The sequence below is a fragment of the Channa argus genome, chromosome 8 (genome assembly GCF_033026475.1).
Source record: "Channa argus isolate prfri chromosome 8, Channa argus male v1.0, whole genome shotgun sequence".
In the NCBI taxonomy this organism is placed as follows: Eukaryota; Metazoa; Chordata; class Actinopteri; order Anabantiformes; family Channidae; genus Channa; species Channa argus.
This window is the reverse complement of record NC_090204.1, coordinates 3,790,171-3,811,953: the sequence shown is the minus strand read 5'-3', so window position 1 is coordinate 3,811,953 and position 21,783 is coordinate 3,790,171. Positions and strand designations below refer to the sequence as shown.

The window sequence follows — 21,783 nt, the reverse complement described above, 5'->3', positions numbered from 1 at the left end:
TATATTATACATGTGCCAATGCTTTGTGTAGGTAATGCACATCAGCATAAATGTGGGGGTTCACAGAATGTATTTCAAAACCAAATCAGTTATTGTGTATCGAGCATGTTACATTGGCAAATTAAGATTTCATATAATGATCATCCCACGTCTTACCTACTTCACCATTCTAGTACACATCGGTGAAGTTAAGGATTAGGACACAAGAATAAAAAGATTCCATTTTAAAAAGTCTAAAACGTCTCATTGCAGATATCAATCTTGGTGAGGTAAGCTGTCCAAGAAATTGCCTTATCTGTTTGGCTCAGAAGTTCATTCAGTCTGACTTTAAATCTGTCTCCCTTCTCATCTAAAGTCTTCTCTCTCAGCCTGTTTCTCTCACCATCGATACCCTGTATCCTGTTCAAAAACCTCTTTGGATCATTCTTCATTCAGCTCATAAGTATCCCGAAATCTCCTGAATCTAAGCAACCTCTTCCAATCTCTGTGCTTCCCTTCCATTTTTATATCCATCCCAAACTTTCTTATCCCTCTCTGATTGCCCAACCACTTCCTTTCCTTCCTCTAAGTTCAAGCCTTTCTGACCACAGCCTTGTGACCCCTAGTGAGCGGTGATTTAAAAGGAGTATAAAGTCACACCTCTGGACCACTACCTATGCCAATAACTGATACACGGAGCAATTTTTCATACGGTGAGCATCTCTTAATGTCACTATTATACACCTTGTAACCACAGTTACAATATGCACTTGCTCATGTGATAAGTTAATCTGAATCCGGATCGAGACAATTATTTTTGACATTTGTTATGTCAGCAGGATATAACATTTGCTGGGGAATAAATCTGAGAAACACTACAAACACACAATATAAATTCTTACTCACTGACCTGCAACAATATCTCTTATTCAGAAGTTGATTTAGCCTGTGCAGCACCTTTAATAACAAACTTACACTTTTTAACTCTCTGTCTGTAGCCTGTTTCACACATGAACTCTGAACAATGCCAAGAGAAATCAGCCTCGGACATAGTCCAGAGTTGCGATTTACACACGTAACACGCGGCAGGTGATTGTCCGAGTCCGCTTGATTTCAGTGCGCACAGGAGGCACAACATGATAGAAAACGTAGGCTGTAAGAAAACAGCGTTGTGTTTACAGCACATCAGGGCACAATACTTTGGTCTGCACCTGTGTGCGATTAATGTTTTCACACGTGATCAAATGTACTGCACTAAGGGGGAAAACAAACCAGAATTCAATTAATAAAAATGCCTTTAAAAAGTGGCTCTGGAATGTGTGCACTTCTGTGAGTAACCTTGCTCCATCAACCAGCAAAGAACACAATCTATTTAAATAAGACAACTTTAAACTTCTCTTATTTCAATAGAAATTCCATCCTACCCTGCACCTTTAACATTTGCCCACTACAACAAACGTGTTCTTTAACAATGCATAGTGTTGAACCCCTGGAAGAGGGTGAACTCAATCATTGCGTAGCAGACTCTTCTGCTACATACTGTAGAGTTCTCACCTCTGCTGAAACACATATCACATGCACCTTTTGCCTTTGCAACATACGTGTTCAAGAGTGGCCAGACTGGTCCAAGGTCTGTGCATTCGTATGACCCCAATATTCTTGTCAATTCCAAGACTGTATGTAGTGCAATATTAATATTGAATTGTTTTGACTTGGATTTCGATGAAGCTAAAATTTCTGAACCAGAAAACGGATCCGATCACCAGGAGCTGTATTTAGTAGCAACACTGCTTCCACTTTTGCACCATGGATGTTGCTCATGTTTAACTCGTGGGCAACACGTCATTACACACACAAAAAAAATACATAAACAGGGAAAACAGATAACAAATCAGTAGTCTGACTTACCATATTTATTGATGACACTGGTCCAATGCTGTTCACAAATATGTCAACATCTATGACAGTTGGTTTAACTGTAGAAAAAGGAACACAGTAACAAGTATTTAATTTAAAACCATTATACTTGCATCTTCTGTAAACCAAACAGTGAGTTGAGGGTGGATCAATGAGACTTCATTCTTTACAATGCTTTGAAGTGAAGCAGCCTTCAGGGAGCTGTGGTTGGTAGTAATGATCACACATTAGTCTTTATCACATTAACTGCTGTCATGATACACCACTTTAAGTATTCCCTTAAATGCAGCAATTATGCGCGCAAGCCACATACTCGCTGCACTATAAGACAACCTGCTGTTGTGTCATCTGTAAGAACTTTGTAGACAACTCCATGTACGGTATGATATCACAGGAAGGGTATAGTCCATTGGATGTCAATCCTATTTGTATACCTTGCTTGTCCTAGCCCACTAGTCAGGCTCAGAGTGCTTTGTGGGATGCTAGATGAATGCAATAAACCGTTAAACCAGCAGTGCCTCAATGCCTGATTGGACCAAGATGAACCCTAAATCCAATGTTTTCTACATAACCTGAAGGTAGAAGACAATTCCACCAATTAAAAATGCGATTTAGATTAGTACTGGTAGTGAGGAGATTCTATATAATATGGTTATATATTAATACATTTCGACATAAAAGTAAACCGAATTCATCAGAGAAATGTTGAGATTCTAAGCTATTTGCCAACAATGTGGTAGAGAGCAATATTAGCAACTTCGTTTGTTGCTGTTTTTGAGTCACTCTCCTTTTAGCTTTTGGTTTCCACCAATATCTTCCTAGCTGCTGAACCAAAACAGTGAAGCTGCGGGTTGGAAATCTAAAACATTAAGCTACAAGATGCCACACAGAGCAAAATGTAAGTGTCTAGTATTTTGTTATACGTATCTATTGAGTTATACGGATCTACTATATAAAGGCACTAGTTAGTGCACCTGCCTTCTGGTTCAGCCACCTTTACTTGTGGTGAAACATCTCTGGTTTTCCCCAACTCTGCCTCTCTGCAGGATTTCATGCTCAACGCAATTTAAAGCTCGAACTTTTAAGCTATTTATATGCCAGCTGTGACATACTACTGCCATGAGCATTCACATTTACTCTTCATCATTTTACATTACCTGTCTTTGGACTCTTTGCCAATAAAATCCATAGTGAGAATTGTTCCACGTGCCTCTCTCCATTCCAGCGGGCAGCTCATGTGCTAACAGATGGCCCACTAGAGAACACTTCTGGAGAATCCCCACTGAGACAGCTATTCAGTAGCACCATACTCATAACCACAAAACACCTGGTGAGCAGATTGAATAGATCTGCTCCATGAGCCAATGAAAATAATTAAAATGGCTTCAAAGATGTGAATGTGATATCTGACAAATCATTTTATGATAACATCTCTGTACATTTCTCTACATCATGGTTTTATCAGCTTCTCTTTCATGCCATACAGTATGATAGAGCAGGGGTGCAAACACTTCAGACACATTCCAGCAAGTGATCTTATACAACTCATTGTGTGTGAAATATCAGGTAATAATGTCAGCTCCTGCAACAGGATGTGTTTTGACTGGCGGGGCAGCCACCAAGACAATGAATAAATTGGAGACAATTAACCTTGCTGGCTGGTCCTTTATACACTGCTGCTCCTCTGCTCCTCCCATCTCTCCTCTTAGTATTCATATGCAGATAGCTTCAGGTAGTGTTGTAGTCAAGAGCACCTTAACTAGGAACAACACCTTATTGTATGGAGACCAGGACTTTAAAGAGTTGCCACCAAGACGATACAAAGACCAAAGCCAGGTGAAACCAAGTCAAGACCCCAAGACCCGAACACTCAAATCAGTGGATTTTGTACACCGATCAGACATAAAATTATGACCACCTGTGCAATCTAATGCAATCCAATACAGCAGCTCTGCCATGAATTCTACTTTTAAACGGTTATAATTTCTTTTTTAAGTTAAAAATGTCAGAAACTCTCACCCTAACACATAGTGGATGTTAATTATTGAGGTCTTAGTGTGTAGTGGAGTCATACTTGTGTGCAATATAGGAAGAGGTGGTTCGTTTGTTTTGGTCACCTCATTCATTTTAAATAGGGCGGCCAGGGAGCAGTTTAGATAATTAGGACATGATATTATGCTCTGAATGGTACTGCATGCAGCATGTAGTGTTCATGTCAGAGCTGAATCTGTCACCACATGTGCTGTCACCCCAAACTCGCAAAGTTATCAGTGCATTGGTCACATCCCTCCTCACTAATGCTATGATAAATCAGCTCACTTGTGCACCAGCTAGGTGACAAATATCTGCCAATAAAACAAAACGAGTGTCCTGAAACATTTGGTATATGCACAGTTGGATATAGCTAACATTGGCAAAATGTCCCTAGGTAAGGAATGAAGATATTTTTAACAGAGGCACATTGCTGCACTGTATTATTAATGCTTCTTTACTCTCTGTTTGGTTAATAAATGCATTACTGCAAAACTACATAACTACTAATTCAAACCTTCTGATTGACTGTGATGGACATTTATTGTGTATAGAATTAGAACACACAGTTTAATTTACTGTAGTTTAAATAGTATAACAGCTAAAATATCTGACTTTTTAAAAAATCCCATTCGTATTATCAACAAATTTCTAGATCACGTTGTACTCACAATTATATCTTAATCTTTATTCAGCTCTGTTTAAGGATACAGCAGTGAAATGCTGATATTGTGCTTTGCTTTAGGAGAAATAATCTACTTTTTCTGTACCTGCAGAGCTGGAAGGTGAGGAATCAAGAGCATAACAAACGTTTTCTACCAGCTAGTAAACTGAATCAACCCCTCTGAGTCTGAACACAAATTGAACATTATCACCTCCATGAAGGAGGATTTACTGCAGGACTGTTGGATTACTGACTTAGTTTTGAGCCTAATAAATTTACAACGACTGATAGTTTATTCATCCGTATCTGCAAGAGCAAAGTCACCACATAGACTCAATAATAAAATGGAAACTGGATGAAGTTTAAGAATGAACATGAAATCAGTCACTATCACTGATCTCTGTCCTCCTCTGTCTACTGCTGATGGGGACTCTCTGCTGACAGCTATAGCTGCTACAGGTTGGGAGTGTGACTGTCTCGGTGTCCACCAGAACCTGTGTCAAATTAGGGTGAACAGTTATTTCTTCAAGTGCAGCACATCCAGCTTTTTCTAACTTCCAGCTTTAACTGCATGCAAACTAACGTGTTCGTCAGTGATTAACCCAAACTTATGGTGAACACGTGAAGGTGGATGTTGAACTGTGGGCACAGCTGAACTTATTGCTTTTTTGCACGTTTCTAATCGTTTAACAAGTGTTTTGAACCTTAATTCATATACCGAAAATGTATATTTTCATTTAGACTTCACTAGACTTTGTGTCTAGTTACCTTTTTACAACACGTGCGCACTGTCTGGTAATTTTCTTTATTGTTTATTGTTATTGTCCTGAATCTTTGTGTCCCTGGTGCAAATTTTACTGTCCCCGAGACACTGTTAATTTGGAGTCCTGGCCACTTAGCCTACTTTTCCGTCGGCTTCATTTCCAGTTGCTTCATGCCACATTCAGTGCTACATTCTGTTGTTTATCCTAATTTTATAACAAATGATTTAGCTGAAATCTTTACCCAGACGTATGAGTGAAGGGGAGTGAGGAGGGGCGATAGATAAACATTTCAAATCACAAATAAGTGACGCTTTATACGCTTCATATAAAAACGAAAAAATCTCACTGAACGGACAAAATTGGTTCATTGTGATGTAAAAGCAATAGGATTTACAGTATTTTGCATATATCGTTTTATAAAGGAGCACAGGTGTGTGTTTAAAAAGAAGTAATAAGAAATTCATGCAGTGCAATGAAAATAATGAGCAGGTCATCATATCATGTGCTATATCATGTCATGTGATCATATACATAGGCACAGATTATAACTGTTTTTCCTTTATCTAGATGCATGGGCTCTCTGGTCCTAAGCTCTTATCTCCTTACATCAGCATCTACATGGATCCACAAGTTCATATGCACAGACAAACAATCAGCAGGATATCAGCATGTGGTCATGACACTCATATTCAGTGACAGCCTATATGAAAGCACACGGTAGATTCATTCATACGAGCACAGTGCAGTGTGCAAAGACCAAAGTCAGTTGAAGTGGAATATAAATCGGTGTCTGTGGTGTTTATTACCTTCTCTGATAAATTTGTATAAAGGCTGCATCAAACACACTGGCAGAGAATGAAAATGATGCATAGGGAGCAAAGTCAAGAGCGGTTTTCTGCAAATAGGAAAACAATGTTTAAGTTCAGGAGCATTTTCAAGGTTGACATTAATTAGGAAGTAGTTATGTGAGGGTGTTATTTGTATGTCTATGTAAATTCATCTTGTAGGTTGAAAGTGTTGAAAGTGTGTGTTTTTTTTTATTCACAATAATTCTTGTAAGGTCTACAGTAACCTGGGCAGCAACATAAATAACCAGCAGTATTTCTCACTGTATTACTGGGAATTTGACAGGTTCAGCTTTTTTGGATTCACCTTTGACCAAGTTGATACATAAAACTATCTAAATATACTGTAACGGCCCCGGCTGGTGGGTCAGTGTGGGGGCTGGCACAGTGAGCCCCTGGGAATTACGGGTAAAAGCCCTGTGAATAGTTCTGTGTGTTTAAAGTGTTTAATGTGCATGATTTGTGTTAGGATCAGTGTTTTTAGGTGCGTTCACACGCTTTTAGTTTTGTGTCGTAATACATGGGGGGTTTGTTGGCCGGCATCACGGTGTCCGGACACTGTTGATGGAGTTGTCAAAAGGTGAGAGTTGTTATCTGTCGCTTTCTGTCAAGCAGCTTAGAACACAAAGGTCCCTGCAGTACGCTGAGAATCTTTGCACTTTAATTAATTTACACAGTCAGAAATGTGAAGTGAATGGTGGAAAGCTATAAAGAACCTGAAGTTGCTTCATGCCACATTCAGCGCTAAAGTATGTGGGCGACATTTTTTGAGGTATATGAACTCGGTTACCTGTATATCTTTTGTTTGGCTAGAAAGTTGTTTAAATTTGGTGGAAAAGAGGGAAGAGAATTCACTCTACATGGATGAAATAAATCACAAAAGACAGATACAATATATGGAAAACTAGTACCTGCCAAGACTAAACAAGATCTGCTGGTTTAAGTACAGTGATGCCCACAAAAGTAGGTGGCCCCTCTACTGTGACAGCGCCTTCAGAATGATGACACAAACTGTGTCCTACCTGTAATTTGGGGACTACACCCATTAAAGAACACAGTCTATATGGTCTTCGTAGGCACGAAGGAACACAATGAAGAAGTCTGATGTATGAACAAATTTAATTTAATGTCACAAGCTGTTTCTGGTTTGTGGGGTCATTATATCACTGTTTGAAAACAACCCACTGTATGGACGTCACACACAGTACCACCATGCGTACCGCACAAAAAATGCAGGTCGTAGTTACCCTTCAATTATAAGGGAGCGAAGAGTCAATTGTTGATGCACTGTCAAAGAGCCATTGTTCACCAAACCGACACTGGATGTTGTTGTGCTTCACCATGAAATACCAACGGCAGAGACAAAGCATTTTGTGGTGACATTGTGCGTGTGTCAGTCTTTGTTCCAGGATGAAAATAGACCCCTAGGTGTGGGCTGTAAAAGACTTAAGACAGTAGGTATTTCAGTTGTTAATTATGTGTCTTTGAAGATTTGCACCTCTGGCACTGACACTGCATTACATTACTTCCTTCATTATGCTGTGCTAATTGTGTTGGAGGCTATTATTCTGCAACTGCCTACAATCCCACTTAGTAGCTGTTTGGTAGTCATTCAGTATATGTGGACAGCTCATTACGTTTAGGGAAACAGATAACATGAAGTAAAAAAATTAATTAACAGTATTGTGTGGGCTACAGTACGTATCACTGCAGCCCTCAGTGAAATATTCAGAGTGGTCAACTACTAAATACTGTACACTGTACTGTCAGGGTGGTGCCTCATCACATACCAATACAATAAACGTGTACTGTCTGAAACTGATGTTTTAAATAACTGGAAAACAAGAGAGTAAGACAATGAACTCTTGGGGGACAATCTAATCTGCTCTGAGATGGCGAATGAGTATGTGGAGACATTTATAAAATCTTCCGTTGAGGGGGAGAGGGAAGCCATAGCCTCTGGTTAGACTGATTTGTCACTGGGGTGGGCAGAGGATGATGAACAGGTCCATGGAGACATTAGCTAATCTCTCTCCAGGTTTGCCCTGTTTGATAAATGAATGGACATTAGCTGCTAGCGAAGAACGGGGACAAACCACAGACTGGTCCCTCCGTTTGACGTGCTGACAGTGACAAACAAGAACACGTGACCAGAGCTGCTTTTTACGGTACAATTTACAGATGTCTTTTTACTACAGAGAGTGAATAACTTTGGACAAAAGTTTGAATTCTGTAAGTCGCTTTTGTCCACCTCACATTTCTAGCTTCTGTCCATGTAAACTGTTTAATCTCTTCTCCAGTTCCTGTTTACAAAGAAATATTTAATGAGTCCTTTGAACTTCCACTGATGTGAAGAATCAAACCGAACAATTCCTTTGACCTGTCACACCCCATGGGTTTGGATCTTCCCACAACAACCTCACCTGAATGGCTCCTCATTCAAGATGCTAATCCATCCTTTATTGTCAAAAATTCCTCATTAGCAATCACACAAAGCTTTATGGCAGTGAGTAGGTGCATAATAGTGATGGCTGGTCAATGCTGGAATAAAAACATCTTTGCTCCTTCAAGGTTGAAGGACCAGGCTACTTGGTTACAACACCATTGGAAATATTGATAAGACTAATCTATGTCCTGAAAGATTTATATGTAAATAATTGTAATACAAAAGTGAGTTAAAATGCAATGAGCTATGTGCCATGAAAACGCATCACATAAACCAAGTATCTGTACAACTTCAACTACAGCAAGATGTGAAATGTACACATTTCGAATGATATAATTACATAGTGTACATTGTAAATAAGAAATGCTTTTCATCAAATTCATACATTTTTGTTTGCATGCACAACCATTGCTCTGCCCCCCACATAGTATGGTTTATATATTTTGGTTGAAACTAATCAGGAAGAAACCTAAACCCCATTAGACAAACCTTTCTTTGTTCACCTAAAAGGGAGCTTTTCTAAACTGACCTTCGAAATGTATAAATCTGAAACTGCTGTAGAAACAGATGGCGACAATAACGCAACATTTTCTTTTTAAAGAAAATCATATTTGTTTGTCTGGACCAATTTCCTATTGACCTGCATTGCTATTGTTAGAGCACAATCAACCTAATGTGTAAATTTGGATAACAGAAGAAAAAAAAAACAGATCAATAAACAATACGAATGTTAAATTATTGAACTCCTGAAATACCCCGGAAATTCAATAAATTATATCATATCAACTCATTGCGTATAAGCCTGCACTAAAATATGAAAGACCAGTTCATGGTGTTTTCATTTTGACATAATAATTTAAAATTTTGACTGTCTTTGAATTAGTAACTCAAGCATTTCTGACCTGATTTTCAGACTTTTAATTTAAATTCCTGGACTTAATAATAATAATAATAATAATAATATTACTTAGCTAATATAATTGATTAGCTTGACTCGTGATTTTGACTGATTAGCTAATAACTATGACCTAATAATTCAAAGGCCCATTATTGACTCTTTTTATTTTTAGCCGTTACAGTATATTTAGATAGTTTTATGTATCAACTTGGTCAAAGGTGAATCCAAAAAAGCTGAACCTGTCAAATTCCCAGTAATACAGTGAGAAATACTGCTGGTTATTTATGTAGCTTTCCCCACAGCCTCCACTGCTGAAAGTTTTCGTCTACACATTTATCACACAAACCATGAGGGACTCCCAGTGATGTAACTGCATGTCGGGGAGTCTCAGTCTATTCTCGGTCGGCATTTACATACAGTAGTTGGGGCATAGTGACTGATGGCATAAAGACTTCAACTTCTTCTATCTCTGTCTTGGCTCATTACTACAAAAATGTCAAGTGCTCTAAAATATTCAAAAAGCAGAACCGATCACCTCCCTCCGGCTAACTGTAACATGTCCGATCATATGTCACCAAGTAAGTATGAAGAAACTGCAGCTCACTTAAGAGGTCTCTTTAATAAATATGCAATGTTTTATTCTGTGCAACAGGCTCCTCTGTAGCACTGTGGGGGAAAATATATGACCAAACAATGTTTTATCACCATTCTTATCACCATCAAATATGAACATTTACTGAAACTGTAGCTCGAACTTCAAAATGCATTTTTGTCCATAACTCATTATTTTTCTCAGTGTGTCTTAGCATTTATTCCTCCCCTGAATTTCTCATGTCATAAAGAGTTCATCAATTTAGTATCATACGTAGCCTCACAACGTACGATACAGCTGATATAAATGATAATAAATTACCCACATGTGTCTCTATCAGAGGTTTTTTTACACCACGTAAAAACTGAGAAACACTGATCTGGACATGGCGGAGACCTGGACACACTTTGCATTTACAGTGTTTATTTTTAAGAGCCAAGTTGCTTATTTTGGGCTCGTTTCCATAAAAGCTGGTTGCTTGTTTCTTTCGCAATATGCACTGATTCCCGTCAGGGTAGAAGCTCAGAGACAACAGGAAGCTGATATTCTTGAGCATTTTAAAGAAAGTAACATATTACGCTTCGAAGTGCGGGACAGTGGCTACTGTTTCAAGCTGCTTGCCTCAAAAATTTCAGGAATAAAACTATCAACTTCTTTTCCCTAACACACTGCTGTGATTAATTACAGTCAACAAAAAGTACACTGCCTGAGCCAAATCAATCAATCACTGTCATCTTCTGAGCTGACTCTGACAGATGCTGACAGCATCTTTTATAATCAATGTAGTTACTAGGTGATGGTCTAAACAAATGTCTGTATGAAAACGTTCGCTGTGAAACAGCTCATTCCTTCTGTAATTATATTTTCATTCTTTTGTTTGTAATGTCACTTTGAAATCCTGGTATGTGACTGTGATGGTGTCAGCTTTGAACTCTGTGTGTCTTGTCAGAGAAAAAACATAGATGATAATTGTAGGGAGATTTTTTCAAGTACATTGGAGAGCTACACATCATGGACATGGAGTTACCTTCCCATTCAAGCCCCAATTTTGATTTCCATGGTTGGGGTGTTCTCAGCAACAGGCATTCAAAGTATTTACCCTTAGAATTAGCCTCTCTATAGGGTAAAGGTCAGCAGTAACTTCGGCCTTCATCATGTTAGGCTTTAACTGAGAAAAATGTACTTTATCTAAAACAGATATCAGTCACATCTGCTCCCTGGTTGTAGATGTAAAAATGGCCGTGATGTTTTGGACTTTTCCACCTTTTTGGGGCCCACAGAGCACTAGTGTTTCTCTCCATCTGTCTGAGCCGACAAGGAGTGTGTATGTCTGAGTCTCCTGCCAGTCGAACCCTCTGAGCTGCACTCAGCCATATATGTGACGTAAACATAAAAGAATCCTGCTCCTTTGGAGTTTCCAAAAAATATTAAACCAAACAAATAATTTTGTCTCAATCTCCCAGCATTACTTTACATTCAAGTCGTGTGGTGGAAATGCCCTTTGGTTTTTAACCGTGGGCCCACTACAAGCTTTAAAAAGTCACATTCATTAATGTTCGAGAGGACAAGGTCAAATGACTTTAATGTGCCATATGTCATCAAAGGGCCAGCACCACAACAAATGACTTTTTAATTTACTTATCAGTGGTTTGCGCTCAGGGGGACAGAGAAAAGCTAAATGCCCACACTACATTTATCCCGGCCTCTTTGAAGTTATCCATACAAGTTAATTTACTCTGCTTTGTCCGGGCAAGCAGGGAGGAATACAGATCCATGATACACTACAGAATAATAATTTTCTGTGTGTGTGTGTGTGTGTGTGTGTGTGTTTTATTTTTTTGAGAGGAGGAAAAAGATCCAGTATTCCCTAAAGTAGCTTAGTGTAAAGGTCACTGTGTTTATTATTCTGACACTTTGCTCCTACAACCAAGGGTCCACTCAACATATTCATAACATGCTAAATTCCTTCTCTATTCAGAATTTTCTCTGGTTTACTGAATTACCTAATTCGTTCATTACCACTGAACATTTCGGTCCTCCTATAACTACATATGAATGATACTATTACCACACATGTTTGGCATGTTTATACTTGTTCGTGCAAGTGTACAAATGTAAAACAAATTCATTGTGAAGTTACCACTGGACATGTCACACACATCACACCAGAAGAGTCTGAAATTTTTACCATGTTGTATAACGGGGTTTGCCACCTTACACAAGCATGAAAAACATATGTTTTATGCAAAAAGGTATAGAGGGAAATGTAATAATCGATAAGAAAATAATGAATGATATAACAATTGAAAAACATTATTAAACAGAAAATAAACTCATGTAGATCAAAACTTTGAGTCAACCTGGGCAAGAAAAACTATAAAGCACCTATAATGAGTTGTTATGTCCATACATACAGTGGATTATGTGACTAAAACGTCCAGAAATGATTATCACGGTCAGCTCTAGTAGACTTCATATGTGGTGATATAAACATTTATTTATTTATATACATTCATCAATAAATGCATATATTTTTGTTTGGTCAAACTATTTGTGTGTTCTCAAATATAATTCCCATTGTGTGCTTAGGAATGAGGCACAAGACAATATTTAAAATATCTTTTGAGCTAAATATTGTTTTACATTATATAAAAGCAGATGGTCCTGATGCTGTATGTCACTGTTGTATTTACAGCTTGTTTCTGCTGCCCAGCTTTAAAGTTCTGGGCCACTCTACTGTATTTGTTGAGGAGTATCACTGTTTGTCATTAAAAGCTCCAGAACAGTCAGTAAATTAAACTTCAGATGAGATTTTTACAAACTACTATTACTGTGATTACACTATATGTATTCCCTTTAATGTGTTAGTCTTGTGCCCTAGGGAAAGTTGAACAGTATTAGCATTCACGTATTTTCTCATTAATTGGCAAACACATAATCCAGAAGGTAAAAGATCACATTTGCCAAACATGAATGATAGTAAAGTAAATTTAGAGTTTATCATGTGAAATGGCTACTAACTGACTTATAACTAGAAATGTTTGGCTGGTAAATTGTCTACATGTCGCCAGATGCTGTTAAAATCTTTACTTACTACTGAAGTATGTGTGTAACAAGAGGCAAGGGAGGACAAGCAAAAAGAGGGGTTAAAAGAAAGTGCCTGAAAAACGGGCTGAGTACAAAAATCACCACATGTGTTACATCTTTAAGTAGAAAACATACAGAAGGTTGGAATTGGAAGGTGGCACTTGAATGTGTCAGTTTGATCAGGTCTCTCAGGACCACATCAAAAGGTGTTTCCATGGCAGAAATGTCTGCCCCTCAGTGGCTTCCTGTGTACAAATCATTTTATTGTATTCTGTTCCCTCTTTTGCTCATCACAACAACACCTGCTACTTGCGTTTGCAGTAACAGGTGCAATTTACAGCTGTTAAACTACATGAATAGGATGACTTCTGCAGGAAGAGACCTGCAGGAATGTTAGCACAGGTACAACATTTATAGACAATCTCTGTTTTTCAGCTCTGTTTCAGTCTTCAACAGCTCCTGAGGCAGACTTCTGTCTTGTTTTAAGCCTTTAAATGCCCAGAGTGTTCATCAACTAGTCTCTAACTTTGCCTGCTGTTTGCTGATGAGCAAGTAGAGTACATTAGATCTTTGGTTTATGCTAGAAACAAAGTTTACCCAAACAGTAAAAGTGTGGGCCTATTTAAGAAAGAACAAATACCTTAATGATGAAAAATGGTGTAGCTCTCATGGGAAGGTGACCTCTTGCGACTGAAGCATAGTTTATAGTACATATATCTAGTAGGACAGTATTATGAGAGTTTGGGCTGGAATAAGCTTTCTGCAGAAATGTTCACAGTCAGCACCTCAGCAGGTGAGTGCGCACAGTCTGCAACAGTCAGTACATTCATTCTCATGTGAGGCCACGACAAGTTTGTGTCGTTGCTCTCAGACGTTGTAGTCGGCACTGTGGACCAGTGTACAGCAGAACACACGAGGTTGCTGCAGAAGAGGAAAGCCGGACATTTCTAGCCGGCATGTTCTAAATTCTACTTGCGTTTATATTCTTTTGGTCTTTCCAAAAACGTTGGTTAACGTAATATCTGTGCATTTTGGAAGGAGGAAGAATCGACTGGGTTGGGGTTTCCTCCGACCAATAAGCTAGTCAGTCACAAGGAGGCATGTGCTAGTGTAGTGCGGAGTTATTGAAAGGTTGCGTTGACGACTGGGAGGCGCTCAGGGTTTTTCTTCATCTTTTGGAGAAAGCATCCAGCTTTAAACTGCCTGCTGCAGGTCGGTCTCCCGCTTCATTAGCGGCTGGCCCTGCTTAACCACTAAACGTATTACAGCCATGGTAATCATGATGACAAATGTAAAAGGTAAATAAATAAAGTTTTAAGTTAAAGTTGAGGTAACATTCATGCGTGAGGCCCTGCATCCTCAGTTAGTACTGTACAGTTAGTACTGTGTGTCAGCAGCACAGCCTCTTACACTGACCTACCGATGTGTGTTCTTATACTTCACTGACCTATTCTTCAGTTCTTCAGGTGGATGAAAACCTGACCTCCATCTCCACTCTGAGCAGTAGTTACTGGGGTCTGTGACCAATTTGCACTTCAGCTTGAAGTCAGAACATAATAGAACCTTGGTATTTTTTTCACAGAGGTAAAAGCTGCAGTTATCTCACAAGAAACAAAGCACAAAATAATTTTTTTTTTTTTTTTTTTTTTTACCAAGCCCAACTCCAAGTGTATTCATTATAACTACCACATATAACATACCACAGTAAGGTATGATGATCTGCTCTCTGGGAATCTAGAGCCAGAGGTTATGTTCTAAATTCTAGGAGAGTATAACAGCGTGTGGAAACAGTAGCGGAGCCTTGTTAAACGGCTGAGTGGCTGTGCTGCTCTGATTAGTGGCTCATCAGAACAGCATGTTGTCTGATTCTTATATGAAATGAGAAAATACAAAAAGCATGGCTCATTGAAGAACAGTACCTCCCATATCTCATTCATTCAAAGTTTCAACCTCCAGTTTAGAACAATATTCTGATGAGATATATCTTGATAAATGGTCTGAACTTATATAGCGCTTTTCTACCTATTGGCACTCAAAGCACTTTTTACTGCTTCTCGTTCACTTCATTCCCATTCGCACTCACAATCACACACACTCACACATAGATGGGGGAGCTGGCCAACGCTCACCGGGAGCAACTAAGTTGGGGTTCATTGTCTTGCTGAAGGACACTTTGTCATGTGACTGGAGGATCAGGGGATCAAACCAGCAACTGGGGAGGGGGGGAGACAACCGCTCTACCACCTACGCCACAGTCGTAGTTGATGTCTGCTACTGTAAATCAGCGAGTAAGTAACAAACAGCAGAAAAACAGGAACTTTCTCTTTGCTTGAAAACAAAAACCATGAACAGGATGTTCTAGTGATTCACAGCCTTTGATTCTTACATCTTTAAGCTCTTAAAATTAGGTTTTGCACCATAACCTCAATTTTCCATAGACGGGTCAAAAGGATCCCACCTTGGTCTCACTCACTAGTACAATATATTTCCTGAGGACCTCATCTTGAAGTTGATTATTTGATTCTGATAAAGGAATGTTCATTGTTTAGCTCCAAAACCTACCACACACGCCTCCCTTCACTACTCCCTCAGTACCAACAACCCCTAACATCCATGTTGCATGTTACCTTGACAATGATGCAAGCTACTGAGGAAGGTGATAATCATGTACTCATCATCTTCACAAAAAATGTCATTATCGAATTGTAACCACATAAGCATAAAACACATTGGAGGACAGTGAGGAAAGTTAGTATAACTGCTTCACAGGGTCAGCAGCAGCTGCTGCTACAGAGCTGATGGCAACATTCACCAGCTCTAGACCACTGCTCTCACACTGTGGGGAGTGTGTGAGTGTGTGTGTGTGTGTGCGTGTGCGCACAAATGGGCCTTTTCAAACTTGCTACCAAAAATGCTACTTAATTGAATAAAATACAAACTGATAAAAATTGCTGGATTTTACCCCAGAAGAAGAGTTTTTTTTTAAAAAAAATCAGCTGTATGTCCTGTATAGAAACTATTTGTACGTAAAGAATATTCATATTGTTGAGAAGTCAGCATCTCTTAGCTACAATTATTACAAAGCAAGTTATTGTATATGTATGACCTGTAGTTATTTTATAAGAAATATTTCTATATTACACAATGTTTACACACAGATTTAAAAATTGTATTAACTTCTAAATTTACCAACTTTATAAACTTGCAATCATTTACTGTTTGTACATTATTATAACATAATATAAACATAAGCACCATGGCTGTACATTCATATTGATGGAGAGACCAGCTTTTTAAAAATTTGTTTATAAAATTCAATTTAACTGTGTAAAATTATTAATTTGTGTCAAATGTGATTGTTTCCCACTCTTGTTTTAAAATGTTTTAAAAATACTAAACATCCAAGATCCTAAACCGTTTGTTCAAATAATTATATCAGCTAAAATTATGGAGACAACATATTGAAAATGTATTATTGACAAAGCTCTTGTTTTTAATCCAGGTCATTTTTATACCCACGTAGAGAAGAGTGCATGTTTTAAGGATTTAAGTATTTCATAGGAATGAAAACCCAATCAGCTGTATAGTGGCTTTGCAGCACATCATATCCATAACAAAAAGCACAGCAATGACACCTTATTGTAACCATATCATAATGCCTCTGTCTGTTGCTATATGAGATTTTAATTCTTTAGAAATGCTTAAAGAAACTCTTCATTCAACATGTACATTCATGTTGTGTTTCTGATACATTCATATAGAGGAAACGTGGATGTTTTAAGCAAAGTCTTATTCCATGCAAGCATTTACACTGTTTGAATGATATGACTAGTAAGTGACACTAGTTATGTGCTTATGGATTCACTTATAGAGATTAATAATTCAATGGAAGCACTATCTGTTACTAAATGTCATGGATGCACAGTAACTAGTACAGAAGATTCAGTATCTTTCACCATCACAGGAAATTCATCAAGAGCGACAATTACCTCCGATGTCCGGTCGCAGATTTTTGTCATATTCTTTCAGTAAATTGTTGAGTATTTCCGTGGCGTCGGTTTCTTGGGATTTAGGAGCCAGCATCTGGTTTACAGTGACATCCTCGTAGTCCTCGTCGTACTCGATTGTTAGAGAGCTGTGAAGGCAACATTGAAGAAGGTGGTGGAAAACAGCAGGAGCTTTGACACAGTCTTCAAACAGCAGTATTTTCTGCATGTGCACATCATCTGTGTGTCACATAAACTTGAAGCCAAACTTTAAGTTTTCTTTAGGAGACCGCAGGCAAACATGCCTGCAGTAATTAGGAGCTTAAGTCACTGTATCACCAAAACATGTTTCAAACAAAAGTGCGCCACTTACCATGTAGAAAAGACCGTCAGAAGTAAGACACAAGCTAATAATTTGGATGTCATCCTTCTCACCGGATGACAACAAGTAGAGATGTGTCTGAGGACGGTGCGTATCGGTGTCAGGACACGATGGTCACAGCTGCACAGTGGAAACCGCCAGGGAAAACCTCATCATTTGTAATCCGACAGAAATATCGCTCCGATGCTGTGTAAAATCCTTCCAGTCTCGAATCGGTTACCAGAAACCAAGGAGCAGCTTCTCACTTGTGAGGCTTCCAGTTGTATCCTCGATTGCGGACACTGCTGGTGTTACGCAGGTGCGCGCACACTGAATGCGTCCACTGAAAGAGGCTAATTCATCAAAACTCCTCCACGGGTAAGTCTGCGTCACTCCACTTTTTTAAGGAGTACTCTGTACTTCAAAGGAGAACAGTCACACCAGCGCTGAGAGGGATTTATGGTTATGATATTTCTCCTTCTCTCTCTCTAATTATGTGCGAAACACTTTGGTTGCAAAGATCCAACGTGCCTCTATAAGTGGGTTTGAGACAAAGAAAGCAAGACAGACGGGGGACAGCATCAGCAGCCAAGGCATTAACTTCAACGTAGATAAGATTAAGCTAAAAATCGTAAAAAACGACGTTGGAGTTATCATTATTTGCAGGTCCCATAGTTCAAAGAGCAACGCTAAATATTCATCTTCTCTTCTTCTGTTCAAAACGCTGTATTCAGCTTTACTTGAGAGTGTAAATGAATTAATGGTATTTATTTGGGGGATGCACCTGCAGTTTGAGCTCAGCTGATGTGGTCTCTTTGGATCTCTTGTTGGCTGCCAGAATATTCATTTGAACGCTTACATATCAAAGTGCTGCGAAAGCTCCTTTATAGCTGCCAAATGCTGCTAATTGTCATGCAGCCTAACACAGCATTAAAGCCACCTTTGTAGTGTTTGTAATTGTAATCAAAGATCCTTGTAATGCTGCGCTTGTATCATCCTTCTCCCGAATCGTGCGGTGGTGTGTACAATGACTGCAATTGACACTTGTTTCATCATTTTTTCATAATTTTTGGGGAACTCACACAAACAGCATGAAAATAATTTAATGGTCAAAATGCAGTGGAAGGCAGGAACAGAGTCAGAAAACATGGAAATTAATGAGCAGTTTTGCACCTGTGGTTCCCTCCTCCTCCCTCACAACGTCCAAGTTTCTGCTTTAGATTCCCTAAATATTGGTTTAGTTTTCAGCCCTAAATACCCCACTTGCTGTTTGAGCTGTTTTAAAGAATGCGGTTGCTAACAAGTGTCGAACACTGCAGAGGTCGTTGAGAATATTAAACATTAATATTAATATCATGAAACAAACAGACTCATCTGCTCACATCTTTGTTGTGTTTACATTCGCCATCAGCTACAGTAGATCAGGTCATAGTAGAAGAACGAGGTAAAGCAAAAGAGGTTGTTGTATATAATTAAGTGACAAATTGAAAGTTGTTGTTGGTGATGTTGACGTCGTGTGACTGTGGTGTTTTACTTCTGGCGATTGGATTTATGCTTCAAAAACCATAAAAGTGTGGTTCATCTGTGATTAATCGAAAACAGTATCATAAAGTACAAAAGTTCTAATCAAAAATATTTTTGGTTAAGGGAACCAGAGAGATTCTGACTTTCATATTGGCATCTAGTATTAGATGCTCCTTGCCTCCTAAATTACTTCCTATCAACCTCCCCACTTAAAGTTTATAATAAAGCCTTTGCTAAAACAATAATTAAAGTTGCAAGCCCCGAACAAGATCACCCTGATGAAATCCCTATTATTTCTGACTTTAAAATGATTCTGCTGAGCCACGGAGAACACAATGCACCTGTTTTCACAAACTGCTTAAATAAAAGTTGTATTATATTTAGAGACATGGTCAAGACAGAGCAAAGTAAAGATTGGGATGAAATGCAATGAGTCTGGTGAAAATGGCAAAAGAAAAACAACAACAACACAAACGAGCAGATGCTGCATCTGTCAGTATTACGAAGCGGTCACTTTCAGCAGCTCCTGTGGAGGATCCTTCGGAGGCCTTCTTAGGAAAATAATACGACTGCTCCCAGTCCTTCTCGCCTCTTATTTTAAACAAATGGACCAATGAGCCTGAGTGGAGCACTTGTGCACCAAGACTGTAGAGAACAACAGCAATTTCTCCCTCTCGTGGCCCCTTGTGTTCTTCCTCTGACAGAAGCTTTTCGAAGGGTAGAAATTAACTGCCGCAATAAACAATCCCTTGATGACAGCCAGATACCACCATATCTCTGCATTATAGTTCAATTTTGCTCTGAAGGTACCAAACACTGTCTTTATAGCATCAAAGTGAGACTAAGAGCAGGTTGTGCTGACAAAACACAAACCTCCCTCATAAGGAGGCAAAGCCACAGCAGTATCTAGAAATGCTGAATGGCTGTACACAGCCACGGGCTTCCATACGTTGTTAACACACAGTGAGATCCTCTGACATCGATCCTGTGTGTAGCTGACTGCTGTCATCCTCTGGTGGCTCAAAAGAGAAATGCAGGCAATAGGAAGTGAAGGGTGATGTAATCAGGGCTTTACTGTAGAGAGAGGGAGAAAAGCAACAGGAGGAGCTCATAAAAACACTGTGCATTGAATGCAACAATGCATTAAATTCCCTGGCAAATAATAGCACAGTATTGCAAAGCATTACCTGCATTTATAGAGATGTTTTCATTTTGTGTTCTATGCGAGATGGTCAGGCTACAGGACGACGCTTTTGCACGTTTGCAAATTGAAACTCTGCTGTGTTTACCGAGGCTCAAAAATCTCTGTGTGCCGGCAGTGCTCTTGAAAGAAAAGACCAATGACACAGTGTTAGGAAGACGTATAGTGTTTGCTGTCATGCACCATTTATTAACTTAACAACTAATAGGTTGAGCTTGCACTTTTATTTTTCCCATGACCTTTCATTGCTTAATGTTCTTCCTTATGAGCTCAGAATCATTGGCCTAAGATTACAGACCTGCCCTGTAGGAGCCAAGTGTTGTGTTGATTAGATTAAAGGTCACTCACGTAATGTCAGAATAATAATGTCAGAATGTCACGTAATGTCAGAATATATATATATATATATATATATATATATATATATATATATATATATATATATATATATATATATATGCTTTACAATGTTGCTTCTCATTCAAACATTCACACATGCACTCACACACAGATGGTGGTGGTGGCTGCCATGCAAGGGGCTGACCTGACCCACTAGGAGCAACTCGGGGTTCAGTGTCTTGCCCAAGGACATTTTGACACTTAGCCATAAAGAATTGAACAATTGCCTGACTAACTGAGCTACAGCCATGTACTTTGTACTCTCTTACGCCCTGTGTGACAGACATTATATGTGTGTGTATGTGTGCGTGCATACGCGTGTAACTCTCTTTTCTTGCCTTCTTGTCTCGTCACTGTATGCAGAATGACAAACTACCTGTTTCTGGCTGTGATCATTGCACAGAGGTATATATCTCTCACACCACCTGTTGACTTTACGATCTTTGTTACTTGAATGTCTCGAATGGCAAGCAAACCAAAGATCAATGTGTAGCTATATACATAAATGCACACACACACGATCGCACACACATACGGTAATGTTAGATAGGTATATTTGCAAACTAAAAAATAGGCAAATAATGTACAATGTTGCTTCTCATTATTGTATATTGTATATATATATATATATATATATATATATATATATATATATATATATATATATATATATATATATATATATATATATATGACTACTTGATGACTACTGTGTGAAAGTGTATGTGTTATAGTCTGTGTGGTCCACAGAATATATGTTCCTGACAGTGGTAAAATTGGAGGTTTCCCTGAAAATCCATAAGAAATGAACGCGAGTCATTTTAGACCCTCCTATGAAAGGTTTGGTGTAGAAATACAAAAAGTACAATTTTGTAAAACTGATACATGGTAGGTTAAAAATGAAAGTGGCATGATATTAAAAACATGTTTTTGAGAAATAGCTGGACTATGAAATGATAACAACTTTTCATGGCGAAGTTGTTGCCAGAAAACAATTTTACCGGGTAATTTTTCCCCCACTTATGCATCTAAGGGTTAAGGTAACTGCCTTTTTTTTCAGATTAAACAAAGAACTTATGGAGTAAACCT

At 38.7% G+C, this 21,783-nt stretch overlaps 1 protein-coding gene across 1 annotated transcript in view; it reads right to left on the bottom strand.

Moving 5' to 3' along the window:
- The window catches only part of LOC137132120 (gamma-aminobutyric acid receptor subunit gamma-3), a 62,590-nt gene extending 44,627 nt beyond the window's left edge, over nucleotides 1-17,963 (bottom strand). The window contains exons 1-3 of the mRNA XM_067514238.1: nucleotides 17,583-17,963; nucleotides 17,213-17,358; nucleotides 1,888-1,955 (exon numbers count right to left, since the gene is read on the bottom strand). Of these exons, the coding sequence (XP_067370339.1) occupies nucleotides 1,888-1,955; nucleotides 17,213-17,358; nucleotides 17,583-17,635 (267 nt within the window). The 5' untranslated portion in view covers nucleotides 17,636-17,963. The remainder of the gene's footprint in view (nucleotides 1-1,887; nucleotides 1,956-17,212; nucleotides 17,359-17,582) is intronic.
- Between the last annotated feature and the right edge of the window lie 3,820 nt (nucleotides 17,964-21,783).